General features: G+C 43.4%; 1 protein-coding gene across 1 annotated transcript in view; it reads left to right on the top strand.

Annotated features, from left to right (window-relative positions):
• LOC143150331 (uncharacterized) overlaps positions 1–13,327 on the top strand; it is a 61,527-nt gene extending 48,200 nt beyond the window's left edge. Inside the window, exons 3-4 of the mRNA XM_076318514.1 lie at positions 6,681–6,883; positions 11,813–13,327. Of these exons, the coding sequence (XP_076174629.1) occupies positions 6,681–6,883; positions 11,813–11,815 (206 nt within the window). The 3' untranslated portion in view covers positions 11,816–13,327. The remainder of the gene's footprint in view (positions 1–6,680; positions 6,884–11,812) is intronic.
• The last annotated feature ends 2,034 nt before the right edge of the window (positions 13,328–15,361 follow it).

Raw genomic sequence — 15,361 nt, forward strand, 5'->3', positions numbered from 1 at the left:
GCCCTGAATACTTTTTTTCCGTCGAGTTGAGAGAACAAGAAAAAATAAAAGAGTTCACGGTACGGTGAATGCGATCGAACGTTAACAATTACGCGCGAGTGACGTTTACCGAGTTCTCCCGCGAATCTGGAGAATACAAATATGATTTTTCGTACGACTCGACGAGCCTCAGTTACTGTTCGAAACGGTCGATTAAAAGTATAGTATTTTTCACAAACACGAGGTCTTCTATTGGACGATCTTTCGTCTCTTTGACGTTTTTCTTTCCGTAGTCGAACGTGATCGTAATCACGGTCGGTCGGTAATACGAGAGTTTTGCGTTACACGAGCGATTTATCGCAACTGTGTAGATTTCGTCACGAATGCAATATCGTTGCGAGAAATAATACATACGATTCCGTTTGAAATAAAACAAGAGTCGTGATTCAATTTTCGCGGCGTCTCCGTTTTGAAAAGATTTCGCGGAGTGGTCCCTTGCGTCCGTTTTGCAATTGTGTAACATTTCTATGATCGATTTCCATCGGGAGACAACGATACCACGAAGTAGCAATTTCGAGCAACGATTTCGCCGAGAACTCGTTCGAGAGCCATTTGTTCGATCGTACGATATGGCCAATAATCGATCAATAACGTCGAATCTCGAGAGTGTTTCTCCGCTCGTGGTAATTCGTTTGAAGCTTCGGCGGAAAAATTTATTCAGGAACGTGACGGGTAATTTAGCGTGTTTATGCACACGTACGCGTCTATTTCGGATTCGTTACAATATTTCGGTCAAAGGTTCAGGCTCGTTGAGTATCGTTTCCTCGAGCGACGGACATCGCGATAGTTTTTAAACGGTTAAACCACTGATTAATGGATCTACGCGACGATCGTTACTTATACGTAGATCGTGCGCATATTATTACGAATGCAAATACGAAGAAAAACATACGAGACGTATTTCATAAATAAATACAATATTATTAATATTTCACTTTGCGCCGTCGGTGCATATCTTGTGCATACGTTTTGCATACGTTCTTCGTACACGCGTACCATGCGAGTGCATAAAATACGCAATCTAATTATTACGATTCGTTTTCACGCGATTAGCGCGTAATTACGTGTTGCGTAATAGTTTTCCACGAGGGTTCGAAACGTTCAGGCTACAAGTACAGTGTTCTGGTTCAAAATGGTATTACAGTGTATCCACTATTCGAGCATATTGTTTCGGTGTTCTCGAATATACAAATATACCGTTTTGCAAGGTCGAAAAGGTTCGGTCTCTGCGTTCAACTGAAAAAATTACATTTCAATATTTTTCTACGAGTGAAATTAGTATTTTGGTATCACCCAAAATTATACTATCTTTTCACTTTGAGGTATACTATTTTAATCACAAAAAGTATACTATTTAATCTAAAAAGTGTATTTATAGTATTTTAATCTAAAAAGTATACTATGTATATTATTTTAATCTAAGAAGTATACTATTTATCCTATTTTAATCTAAAAAGTGTACTATGTATATTATTTTAATCTAAAAAGTATACTATTGATACTATTTTAATCTGAAAAGTATACTAATTATACTATTTTAATCTAAAAAGTGTACTATTGATACTATTTTAATCTGAAAAGTATACTAATTATACTATTTTAATCTAAAAAGTATACTACGTATATTATTTAAATGTGAAAAGTATACTATGTATTATATTTTAATCTAAAAAGTATACTATATATATTATTTTAATCTAAAAAGTGTACTATTTATACTATTTAAATCTAAAAAGCATACTACGTATATTATTTAAATCTAAAAAGTATACAATCGTTACTAATTCTAATCGCTTCAAAGTACACAATTTTAGAAAGTATTGGAACACTATTTTCCTTACGTTGGTGCCGCGGATGCAGCCCCGCGGAAAATGCAATATTATTTCCCGCGTCTTATCTTTTCAAGCTCGTCGGGAAGTCGAGTTTTCCATTAAGATTCGTGGAAACGCAAACGACGCGCGGCTCGATCGACTTGTCCCCGACCGTAAAGCGTAGAAATTCTTGACACTTTTCGGTGTCTGTCTGCCACCTGTCGGGCTGTCTGTCAAACGAGCGACAATCCACTCGAGTCGATTTACTGCGCGATCTTACATACCGTGGAACAGTAACAATGCTTTCGCGTCTGGCCTGTCGCCAATTCCGTCCAGGCGTTCATGCGTGTTCTCTCTCTCTCACACACATACACACACACACACACACACACACACACAAGCCACGTTTCCCTTTAAATTCTGTTCGTCTGTTTCGAGAAAAAGCGACGTCTCGCGAATCTCGTTCCGTAACGTCTCGACGAAGTTTCCAGGTTCCCAGGTTCTCCGAGCACCGCACAATTCACACAGTTTCGTGGAAACGAGACCTCGAGCTTAACGAACCCTCGAATCTCGAACGATTATTTATCCGTGGACGATTTCGAGACTCTTCTCGATCGAAAACCCGTTTCGAACGCGATTCCAAGGAAAACGGTTTCGTTTCGAGCATCGAGTATCTCCGATCGGATAACACCGAAGGAAAAGTCGTTGTAATTTGTTTCTTTCTCGAGAAGTTTTAGAACGAAGAAAAGGAGAGAAAAAAAAGAACGATCACCGAGGAAACTGAAAACGTTGTTATCCGACTTTGAACGTTGCTAATTGGTCGCCGTGTTTTTCGAGCCCTTCGAGCCGCGCGATTCCGCGCGAAGCGGTGAAGATTTGATGGTTATTGCGTTCTATTTCGCGCGAACGAGCATGTTCCCTATCCGGTGAGTTCAACTTGAAAAATTGAAATACAAATCGCCCGGAATGCATAATACGATACTTTGCATCGAGTCTGGTGAAATTTACCGCGAACAGCTTCTCGCGGAAACGGGGAAACGAAAGAATATATATCTGCAGTTTAAAGCGAGACGAGAAACAACCGGACGATTCGTTTTCCCAACAACAACAAGAACAACAATCGTGGAACTGTTGCGCGAATCAAATGGCCGCTCAAGGCCGCCAAGAAGCCATCCACGGTTGTTTGTCTTTCCCATCGCTGGAATCTCTCGACACTTGGAGCAAATCCGCGAGCACACGCTTCCCTGTTTCCCGGACAAAGTTTCCCCAACGGTTTTCCGAGATACGTGAAGCGTGACGAACTTGGACGGACCCTCGAACCTAAAGCCACGTTTCCACCGTCCGTTTTTACATTTTGTACTCGATAGCACGCTGGAGAAACAATTAAAACGTCCCGACAACCTTCTCGTGTTGAGAAGCGAGAGCACAAGTGGGAGTGTGGCTTCAGGCGAGACTTTAAGAGACAAAGACACCGCTCGAGGAATTTATTACGAAAGAATCACTGGGTAGATCTTTTGGAAATTTTTCTAGCGTGTTCACTAATCGTTGAAGACTATCCAGAAATTTTCTCGCGCGCATACGGTCGATAGTTTCTTACCGAACAGTTGTCGAACAATTCCATTCGCAAAAATGAAAATTTGTCTCTATCTTCTCCAGAATGGTATCAATGTATCCTCAGCTAAGTAATTGAAGAAGAACGATGCAAATAGGTCCTTAAGTAGGACAATTCTACCGAAACTCGAGCAATCGCGTACATAGAATAACGAATATACTTTTTCGTCGATCATCACCGATTCGAGCTGAAATCGATATTTTTTCTTTCAACAAACGTCGAACGTAATTCTCGATGTTGCTCCTACCGGTTCTCAAGTACACTCCAGTGACGTCGTACGAGGAGTAAACTGCGAGTGAAGATCCAACGAAAGAAAGAAAGAAAGAAGAAAAAAAAGAAATTGTCCAGATTATCGTGAAGGGAGAAAAACGCGAGGTCGTGGTGCACCAAAGTGCACGGGATGCAACGGTGTGCATCGAAACCGGTGCAGCGTATCGGTGAAATATCGCCACGCGGGTCCACCGACCGTGGACGACGATTCGTAGATTTCAATCTACGAAGATTGTCTGCCGTAATTGGTAGATTTCTCGTTTCCGTCTGGCGCGTTTACAACGCGTCGCGCAGACGACGAGACGGTGTACGAACACGACGAACACGGTTTAACGCTGCACGTTTCCTGTTGTCGTAGACCGGAACCAGTCCTTGTTGATTGCCCCGATCAAAACGAAACCGGATTACACACGGTCCTGGAACACCGGTCCAATTCGTCTTCCTCTCTCTAGATCGTTGAACCGATCCGACGACCAACAACGCAACCGATTAATTATTTACTTCTTGCGCGAAGAATGCACCTCGAATCGAGATATTTCGAAAGAAGTCGATTTCCACGGAAATGAATCGAGCAATTAACAGAGACTATTGTACAGTTTTTCGATTCAAATTTATTCGTTCCTCAATTGGGGAAAATCGAGATCGAAGTTTCGATTTTTTTTGGTTCATGTGGAATTATCTTTGAAATTCGAGGTACTTTTTAAGAAAGAAAGGGTGTAAGTGCAAGAAAAAATTAGGAGAAATTACGTCGTTGATTTCGGGAGGAATGATTACATTTCGGTGAGAACGTTACAATCGGTTTGAATATTTTTCCTTATTTCGTCGGTCGAAAAGTCGAAGACGAAAGTTGAGATACGATATAATGGATCAGAAATTGAGCCATTAAGATGTCATTACCGTTTGACGAACGTTTGTAAATTTTCACAGAGATCTGTCGATTCGTTCGTATACTTGCTGTTCGAAGTTGAAGCGTCGTTTTTTTTTTACAATGGAAGAAACGAGAAAACTTATTAAACAAGCTGGTATCAATCGAGACGATTCCCACGATGATTGGAATTTCCCAGTGGGAGTTTAATCGCGGAAATGAAATTATTGCATCGTAGTTTTCAACTCGGTATCATTTTTACGGATTTCCATCGGAGCGCGATCCCATTGGCGAACGATACGCGAGTCCATTCGCGGATTCGTCGCTCGTGGACGGCATAATTGAAACGTATAAACAACATTTCCAAACGGGCTTGTAACGGACAAACGAACGAATATCGACAATAGGGGAAACACCGTAATTGCTCGCCAATCGCGTCATAACGGAGTTTAGAACGATCGGGAGTTCTACTTTGGTCCGGATCATAAATTACTTTCGACGGTTGCGTTATATTTGACGAGTTTCAACGATTCGGTTGCACTGGAATCGACGTTGAAGTGTTTTCGGTGCACTTTGATTGCACCGCGGGGCCAACTCATGGATCGAATGTTCGATAACGTCGATTAATTGCCCGAATCGAGAGAAAGTCACTTTTCGAAAGCATTCGTGTTGTTTCTCGCGCAAGACGATTGCCAATTTCATTAATTTTCATAAACGATCCCCCGACTCGAAGTCGAACAATTAAATCTCTTTCGCACGATTCGTTCGGCGGTTCTTCATAAACGTGTTTCGAATTATTATTCTAATCGGAGTATCTGCAGAGGAGAAATACATTTTGTCGTGTCACGAATGTGAACAAATTGAAAATAAAATATAGAAACTCATAAGAGACGATAATCGTCGAAAATGATCGTTCGATTTCGTCCAAAATTTTAGATACTCTTCTTTCCGTTATTTCCCAGAATGTCGTCGATGTTAGTTCAATTTCGTCTTAAGTTTTCACCCCTCTTCGATTTTTATTCTACCCTGAAATATGGAAGTATTCGTAAACGAGTTTGAACGCGCGGAGAGTAAATTATAGAAACTCTGAACGAGACACGATAATCGTCGTTAACCTAGCGAAACGATGCGTTCGTAAATTGTTTGAAAATATTCGTTCCAGTGAACGAGCAACGTAACGAATATCTACGGTCTTGCGTTTTAATAGCAACTCTCGGAAGTGGCTGGAGGATTCTTTTCATCGTTGTTTTGTTACAAAAGTTCCGGCCCGTTGTTCAGAGGAGTTGCGAAATTAAGCGATTCGAAGTTTCCGCGTTGCGAAATCGTCGCGCAAACGCCATCTGGAGAAATCGGCGCGAGTCTGTCGGGACGATCGGCTTCCGTTTAAGACCTAATGCGAACAGCGTGGCGTGAACACGTGTCGGTAGAGTAATCGCGCGAGTGATGTTCGATCCGTGAACAACCATCGACGATTTCGCGATCCACTCGAGCGTTGTTCCAACTCGATCAACGCCGATCGATCATTTTTGGCGAACGCCGATCGCGTTCGCGGAAAATCGACCAACTCGAAGCCAGTCGAATCGTTGGAGAACCATGGTGAGAATATTTCATCCTGTACGATTATATTCACAATATTTCTATCCGCGGTATATTTATATTCCGTAGAATTTCGTATGATAGAATTTACTTAATTTTTCACTTATTTAATTTTTCATTTACTCAATTTTTCACTTACCAAACGATGATAATTTCGTAGTCACTTGTGCTCGGCGATCGTCAATCGTTTGTTAAGTTTCGAGACAATTTTCGACGCGAAAGTAACACTCTTGTTTCGAAAATTGTATCATCGATATAGCAATCGTGCAATTCCGTGTCTACGCGATTCTGACCGAATTTACTTATTCAATTTTTCACTTACCAAACGATGATAATTTCGTAGTCATCGGTGCTCGTCGATCGCCAATCGTTTGTTAAGTTTCGAGACAATTTTCGACGCGAAAGTAACACTCGTGTTTCGAAAATTGTATCACGAATATAGCAATCGCGCGATTCCATCTGATTTTCGTTGATTGTAATTTTGCAGGCACGCAAAGGAAAAAGTACTGTTCGAAGATCCTTCGGGATGCTCGTGAGAACTTTACCGGCTTTTCTATTCAAAACTCGCGATTTTCTGACAGCTTCGGAGAACTACGAGGAATCGCAAGAAACATTATCGTTGCGCGAAATATTGTTGCGTTTGTTGCTGAAAATAAAACTCTAGCTCAGATTCATCGAACGGTACGACAGGTAAGAGACCATTTTATCCCGGTTTCGTTCCGCGTTGTCCACATTTATCACCCACGGTGGTTAACAATTTCGAAACTGTCGCCAGAATACGCGATACCAGCGACTTTCGAGACAACGGTAATTTATATTCGTTCGCGTCCGCTAATGAGTACAAACGATTCAGAGTCTGGTTACAACGTTGCTACGTTGCTCACTGTGACGCACTTTTACCACTTTTCGTTCGCAGAGTGTCAACGTTTCGAACATTTCCCGACCGCGTTTCGAAAATATCGAAGCGTTCGATCGAGATCGGTCGCGTCGCGTCGCCATTTTCCACGAAATCGTTACCGGAAACCTGGGGCGTAAATCTCGAGTCGAATCTCGCGAAACTTATTATTTCCAATTTTTAATTTACGCGCGACGTGTCGTGAGAATTCTTCCAATACTTCAACGCAATCCTTTATCCATCCGTTCAAGGTAGAAGACGTTAAAAAAAGTTGTAGCTCGTCGACCGTGATAATCGACAACCTTCGTAATTGTATACAATTTTTTTAGCTACCCGAGTGATCGAAACGTTGAAATAAGTAAGAAAGATCGTAGCTGGTGAGAAAAGTATAGTCGAACTCGGTTACGATCGATAAAAATTCCTCCTCGATCCTGCTCTCCGTCTCGTTTAATTTTCAGTAACACGATAAAAGGAGAATAATAAAAGAAGAAATTATAATAGTGTCCACGGTTTCGTAATATCGTGAATTTCGATCTGTCTGGAAAGACACGACCTTCGAACTGTACTCGAGGTCACGGAACTGGCTGGTCTGTAACGTTCAGCGATGTTACTTCTCGTGGAGGATGTCGTCCTGGGACGTCGAGGAACTTTGGTTACCGTTCTCGCACATTTCGCGTCATTTGCTCATAAGACTTTGAAATCTCTCCTCGAGAGACAGCTCGACCGACTTCTTCGCCGTGTGCTTCTTCCCCTCGTCCTCGTTACCCTTCGAGTGACTTCGAACTTGGCTCTCGTCTACGTTCTTCTCCGAATCCTCTGTCCAGCTCGCACCTAGATCGCTCAGACACTCTACGGAGTCTTCCTCCTCGACCTCGAAAGATTCAACCTCGCTCGGAGTACCTTGGTCGTTCGGTGTTCGTCTACGTAGAATATACACCGTCTCTCGAAAATTTCGAGCACACTTCGATCTTTAAAATAAACGTACGATTTCACGCGCATACGCGAACAGTTTAGCGAAAATATACTTTAACATTGTTCGCCGTTTCGCGACTATCATTCGGGATGAAAATTGTAACTCTGTTTGGAGTTTACACGTGGAGGTACACTGTTCGTTCGAGGTTACTCGAGTCTTTAAAAATAATAGAAGAAAAAAAATGTTGAAGAAGTATTCTTCACGCGAATACAAAGCTTATGAATGAGAACTGTATTTTTCTCGAAGGTGTTTTAATTTTTTCGTTTAAAAGTACAGGATGTCTTAATATTTGCGGACGATAGTGTTCGAGGTTACTTGAACACTGTAATCGGACACTGTTCGCTTGAAATTACTCGAATCTTTAAAAATAATAGAAGAAGAAAAACGTTGAAGAAGTATTCTTGACGCGAATACGAAGCCTATCGATTAAAACTGTATTTTTCTCAAAGGTGTTTTTATTTTTCGTTTAAAAATACAAGCGGTCCCGATACAATTGCGGATGGTAGCGTGGATGTACGAAAAAGCTTTGTCTTCGTAAACATCGAGGAGGAGTGCTCGGAAGATCGGAGCGGCGTTGTACGTACCAGTTGTAGGCAACTCGACGACCATGGTCTGCATAGAGCTCTCGAGTATCGTGTCCTTCCGCTTGGACGTCACGAGGTCCTCGAAGCTGACGTCTATGTCCTCCCTTGAAGATCTCGCTCGTCGTCCAGCTCTTCGGAACGTTTCGACGTTCCTTGGTACGGTCCTTCGGCCTGTTCGCCTTGTTCAAACACAAGGAATACCTAGGATACCTCGCAGAGGCTGCAGTCGAGAGACTTCGTTCTCGCCAGCTCCTTACGTTCCTGCAAATTGTCCATGTACAGAGAACGGAGATGGCTTGCTGCGAACAGTCCCTGCCAAATGCTGCTCGCTTTGTTCGAACGAAAAATGATCTTCTACTCGTCGAGTGGCTCGAACTTTTGTGTCTCTCGCGAGCTTCTTAATCAGTATCGATACTGAACATCCCGTGAACCACTGTTTAGTTACTTCTAGACGAAGAGACGAGTATTGTACCATCTCGACTCTCCACTGACCCCTATCCTCGTCGAAGTACCACTGCTCTCGTCTCTCCGCAGGTGTTGCTAGCTCTACTCGGGAAGAAATCGATAATTGGCCATCTCTTGGGCCACTGTCGCTAACCCTCGTGTCTCTCGACCTTGAACTTGGTCCGTCCCGAGTCACCGTGGCTACCACTCCTCCCGTGAACCACTGTTTAGTTACTTCTAGACGAAGAGACGAGTGTTGTACCACCTCGACTCTCCACTGACCCCTATCCTCGTCAAAGTACCACTGCTCTCGTCTCTCCGCAGGTGTTGCTAGCTCTACTCGGGAAGAAATCGATAATTGGCCATCTCTTGGGCCACTGTCGCTAACCCTCGTGTCTCTCGGCCTTGAACTTGGTCCGTCCCGAGTCACCGTGGATACCACTCCTCCTGTGAACCACTGTTTCGTTACTCCTGACCAACAAAGCCACCTTCGAAGCCTATCTCTAGCCACTGTTCAAACCTCCTCGATTCTCTACAAATCTCCATCCTCCTCTAGCTCACATTCGTCCAGAGACACCTTAATCGGCTCACGGTTCCTCAAAATCGAAGTGTCTTCTGTAACGCGTTCAGCGACGAGAAGTGTTGAATTAAAGTGTCTCGTCGTCCGCGCTTCTCGACAACCTTTTACGGGTATCGAGATCGTTGGAAATTTAAAAGACGAATCTTCTCGATGGTGTTTAACAATGGTGTATTTATCGTAGCGTTGGCGAGAGTTGGCAAGTTGAATGTTTCGCGAAGACTGGCCACGGAACTCTTAGCCACCGAACTCTGTTTCATGTAGTCTTGTTTGTCGAACTCTTGTATTTTGTGTCGAGCTCTTGTGTCTTGTGTCTTCTAGTTTGTTTCTTTTTGGCTTGTGTCTTCCTCGGCGTGTCAACCTTTCGTTTTATATGTTCGGTTTGAAGTGTTATTGATCGAGGAATCTGGTAGGTGGACAGCTGTGTCGGAGGAAAGGGAAACCTGGAGTGGGAAAGGTTAGTTAGGAACCGAGGGTTCTTGAAAGTCAAAATTGTTAAAAATCGTAAAGATGAGAAAATTGCCTTAATAGCTATTCAGCAGACCTCCAAGAACCCAGGTACGGTTGTTAACTCGATGGTGGATTGCACGCGTGTCGAGTACGTGCTCGGTACCCGCGCTGATCCAACCATAAACGATACGGACCGCGTGGATGTTTACGTGCCGCGACATCTTCGATATCCATCGAACGTTCCCTCCGAAACGCTCTATCCTCGAATCGCGCTCGTCGATTCGATCCAGTGAGTTCGCAATTGACTCGAAATCGTTACAGTTATCGAATCTCATCTTTCGTCCTCGTTAGAGGCGAGTTTCTCTCGGTTCTCTCGCTCGAGGATAGTTCTTCGCGCGAACGGTTTCCACGCAGGAAAAATCGTTCGCCGAAGCCACGGTACAGCGTACGCCGTAAAACCGTGGTTCTCGAGGCGATTAAAAACTTTACGTTCGTGCAACACGAGCCGGCCGAGTTGTTTTTGTCAGCCCCGGCCTATTTATACGCGTCTTTTGGCAGCCACGCGGGTAACCGTCACGTGGATCCGCGCGCGTCCCGTTCGCGTTCTCCTCGCGACTCGTATTTGTGAAAAATCGTCTCTCGGAATTTCTCGACCACCCTGGCCACCCTCCGTCCACGGTGTAAAAATTGTTCACGCGGAGATACGGTGACGATTGACAAGAACGCGTCTCTCGTAACGTAAACAGTGGCCGGTTTCGTTCGTTTCCGCGTTGTCGAGGTTATAATTACGGCGACGGTGCTTAACATTCGTCATCGGTGTACGCGGAAATATCGTAAGAGCGCTTTATTTACCTCGTTGTCGAGGCTTCTCGGAACTAGCGTGATTTCGTACGGAAAATAAACGAACGTGACATTGAAATCGACGGTTGCGCGACGCTTTGGAATTCGGTGTTATACGGGGTGATCGGAGCGATACGGTCGTTCGAGAACATTGGAACGGACCAGAGGTACCGATGGAGGGAATTATTTGTTTAATCGAACGGGTAATAATTCATAGTCTCGTTACGAAGATTGTACGTTGAAGAGTTGCGTACCACCGATTCGAAGTTCGAGACTACGAGCGAGAGATATCGAGAGAGAATCGTTATTTTATTACAGAGTCGCGAAAGTATTCGAACGTCATCGAATGAAAAGTTTGACGCACGAAAAGCGAAAAGTCTTCTTAGGAATTACAAAATTATTTTATTCCCGGTAGTAACCGATGGTTTGAAACGTCTCGTGTAGACGATACTTACAAGAGAAACTTGTGACAAGATTCTTTCGATTTCGTAGTCATTGTCTTCGGTTCACGTTGGATAAGGATTGGAAAGATTAACGGTTGGATAAGGTTATTCGCTATATGTTGAAAGAAATTGCTATAAAATAACTCTGCACCTATATTTCCTCGTTATCTTTTCGTCCAAGTGTCTTACACTGAACAATCCTACGCATCCTTTGAATAAATTTTTCGATCGTATCTCGAGCGACAGTTTTCAAATGCATTCAACAGCTGCAGCGTTGCAACGCACATTGCAACGCACATTAATTGCACGCGTTTAATGCAAAGAGTGCACGGACAGTTAAAGCGATCCGTGTATTTCCAAAGGAACTTTTGCCTTACAATTGGTTAAAAAAAACAATGTGAACATTTCCACAGTGAAGACGAAATCTGCTCGGACACGCAAAATGGTCGATCGAGGATATCGGGCGCCAATCGATCCACGTGCGGTCGATCTAAGCGACATCATCATCACCACGTTGCTGCGAACAGACCGAAGAACGTTTCCTGCGAGCTGGAAATCGCAGGAGTCGCGATCCAGCGCGAAGAACACCGATCGTTTCCACGATCGAGCGACGAGATCACCGGATTGGCGCCAAATATTGAACTTCGAATCGATTTACCAAGACCGGGAGCTTTCGTTTGCGAACAAAAGCAACGGAGATCGATCCACGATCGTGGAAAATACCGCGAAGCCCTTAGAAACTGACCAATTTTATCAAGGACTTCCGTTTTCGCGATCGGTCGATGATCTTGTTCGATCTCGGGATCGATTCTCGTTTCGAGGCACTTGGATTCCTCGTAGAGCCCTCGAACGATCGATGCAACGGCGTTTCGAGCCGTGTTTTCAATATTCAACGAACGTTTAATCGTTGCGGAAATTTTTTGGAGAGTTTCGCGCGATCGATACGTATTTTTATTCCTCGCGACGAAAATAGATCTTCCTCCGCGTTTTTCAACGAGATCGCGCATCGAAGGAGAGCGTACAGTTTGCGTCTGTATGTATATATATGTATTTACACGTGTTTATATTAGACGTAATTGTCATTGGACGCGGAACGATCTCCTTGGATGTCGAATTACGATTTCGAAAGTCACCGCGACGAGTTTACGATTCCGACTGGAAGTTTTCGAGCGCTAAGAATTTCTAGCCGCACTCGTAAACCTGTCTTTTATCAAAGTGGGAGGGAGATGCCCGCTTAAATAATGTCGGGCCTAGTACGTATACGCAAGTGTTCGCGTTCGAGTTCCTTTAACTCGTAAGTTTATCCGTGAGAATTATATTTAAACGGGACAGATAAATATATAATTCGATCGAGTCTGCTAACCACACTGCGTTCGAATATTTTCCAATCGTAATGTCGAGCGAAAATGCGAATTAAGGTGTCCCTTCGACGAATATAGCTCGGATTCGCTCCGGGAAGCAGCGAGAAACGGTGAACGTAATTTTAGACAACGGATTCAATTCACTTTTAGACGTTTTATCGGATTCGAAGTTTTCAATTCCTACGACGAAATTCGTTAATTTTATCGAACAACCGCTCCGCTTTCGCTGGCCGAGCTGCTCGATTTTTATTTTACTCGATAACTCGCGAATCGAATCGTTTTTCGCTCCTTTCCTGAACTTTCATCGTTACTTGTCACGCACACGGAAGTATCGTACGTATTTTAAGTAGCGTTGGTTCAAGTTGCTTCAAAGATCGGCGAAACGTTGTCGAAAAGAAGACACAAATGTCTCTTCAAGTTTCTCGAATCGTATTCTTTGTATCGTAAAATGATTGCAGATCCAGAGTCGAGTAAAATTCGTGGCAGACGCGTTCATTGAATAAATTTAATCACTGATAAATCTTAGATACTCGGTTAAGGGCGTTCTTTTCGACGATGTTTCGCTGATCTTTCGAACAACTTCGATTAACGCTATTAAAGTATGTACAACCCTTTCATGCGCGTAACACGTTCTTTCGCATTCATAAACAATTGGATGGTATTCTGGTCCAAATACTTAACGATTATTTGTAACGAGCGTAGCGTAAGTTTGTAATCAATTATCACGACTCCATTTTTTCCCTTAAAAGACCAATTATTGACCATTTATAGCCCAATGATTCAACCGCGTGTTTATAGAAGCGATGCACATTTTCTTTCTATTTATATTGTAATATATTGATAATCTACTTCGTACTGTATTATTTCAAAGTAACTAAGGATTCAAGCGCACATATTGTAAAGAGTCCGAAAAATCAGGAACATTGTAAAGAAAATATACTTATACACGATACGGGTTTGTACGATCAGGGCCGACCCATTCCCCTGAAAGGGCACAATTTTCCATTTTCCAAAGTCTCGAACCTCTTCGATCGAGACGATTTCGTTCACGCGCGGAACGACACTTCTCCCCGAAGTTTCGAACATCACTCGCGCGAAATCATCTCGAAGCGGAGGATATTCCGCGCGTCGAACCTAACGGAGACGTTCGCTCCTCAACGCGTGTATTTTAAACCTTCGAGCAGCGATTCCAATTTCACGTAATCGCGTTGCAGTCGACGCATCCAACAACACGCGTTTCCCAATTCGAAAGTTCCGATTTAGATACCAGCGTGTAAACGAACACGGAGCGGGTAACAATTCTCCATCGTCCGTTTCGCAAGAAACGGTCACCGAGCTCATTGTTTCCAATTTAACGCGCGATATGATCCAGGTGTCAAGCTACGAGCAAAAGTACGGTACAGGTGGATGTGACTCTTTTTAAACGTAAACTTTCTAAAATATTGCAGTGTGCTAAAATTTTGCGATCGTTCGAAATAGTTTACTTGGAGAAGTATTCGATATTCAGGAAAGATTCACTCGAATAGAATTCTTCTTAAATATAGTTTTCTGAAAAATTCTGTAACAACTGACACAGTGCAATCCTTTGAAATAGTCTACCTAGAGAAGTATTCGATATTCAGGAAAGATTTACTCGAATAGAACTCTTCTTAAACATAGTATTCTGAATAATTCTATAACAGCTGATACAATCGTTCGAAATAGTCTACCTAGACAAGTATTCGATATTCAGGAAAGATCCACTCGAATAGAACTTCTCAAACACAGTTCTCTAAAAGATTCTCCAGCAACTGACCCACTGCAATCGTTCGAAACGGTATACCTAAAAAAGTATTCGATATTCAGAAAAGGGTTACACGTCCACTCGTACACTGTAAGTGTGACTCTTCTCAAACATAATTTTCCCAAACAATTACACAGTAAAATGCAATCGTCCGAAATAGTCTACAAAAGAAAATATTCCACGCCTGGAACTTCTCCGATCGTCGTTAAAAATTTCGAAAAAAGAAACGAAACGGTTCGAGATTCTCCTCGAAAGAAGAACCACGCCCGGAGTATTCACCGTTAGGATAGTTCGATTAATTCTCGCGCACAGATATCCGAAAAACTTCGCATTCCCCGTGACACGGTTCTCTCGTTATCCAATAGAGGAATTCCACGGTACCACGGTACAACGAATCAGAAACGGTTCCGCGGTCTCGCGGAGGACTCCATTCGCTGAAACTCGCACGAGATAATCGCCAAAGAGTCGTACTGTTCGGCGATCTCGACGATTGGTCGCGTTGCGAGCTGCTAGGTGCGAGCGGCGGGGTTTTCTCGCGTCTCGACGATGATGCGCGAGCGTTTCGTGGCATCGTCGAGTGACATGTCGTCCAACGCGAAACAACGATCGTCCAGTGTGGAATCGGAGAAAAAGTTGAACGAGGGGGTGGAAATCGAGGAGGAGGGGTCGAGGATGGATCGAAAGTTGTGCAAAACTTTGGACGTTCTGCTGGCAGACGTCGATAGCAACGACAACCTGTACATCGCGGTCCGTCAGGGTCTGCACAAGGTTAATCGAGTTTCTCGAAGTTCCTTGCCCCAACAGAAGAGTCCACATTC

This window comes from Ptiloglossa arizonensis, chromosome 8, assembly GCF_051014685.1.
Source record: "Ptiloglossa arizonensis isolate GNS036 chromosome 8, iyPtiAriz1_principal, whole genome shotgun sequence".
Classification (NCBI taxonomy): domain Eukaryota; kingdom Metazoa; phylum Arthropoda; class Insecta; order Hymenoptera; family Colletidae; genus Ptiloglossa; species Ptiloglossa arizonensis.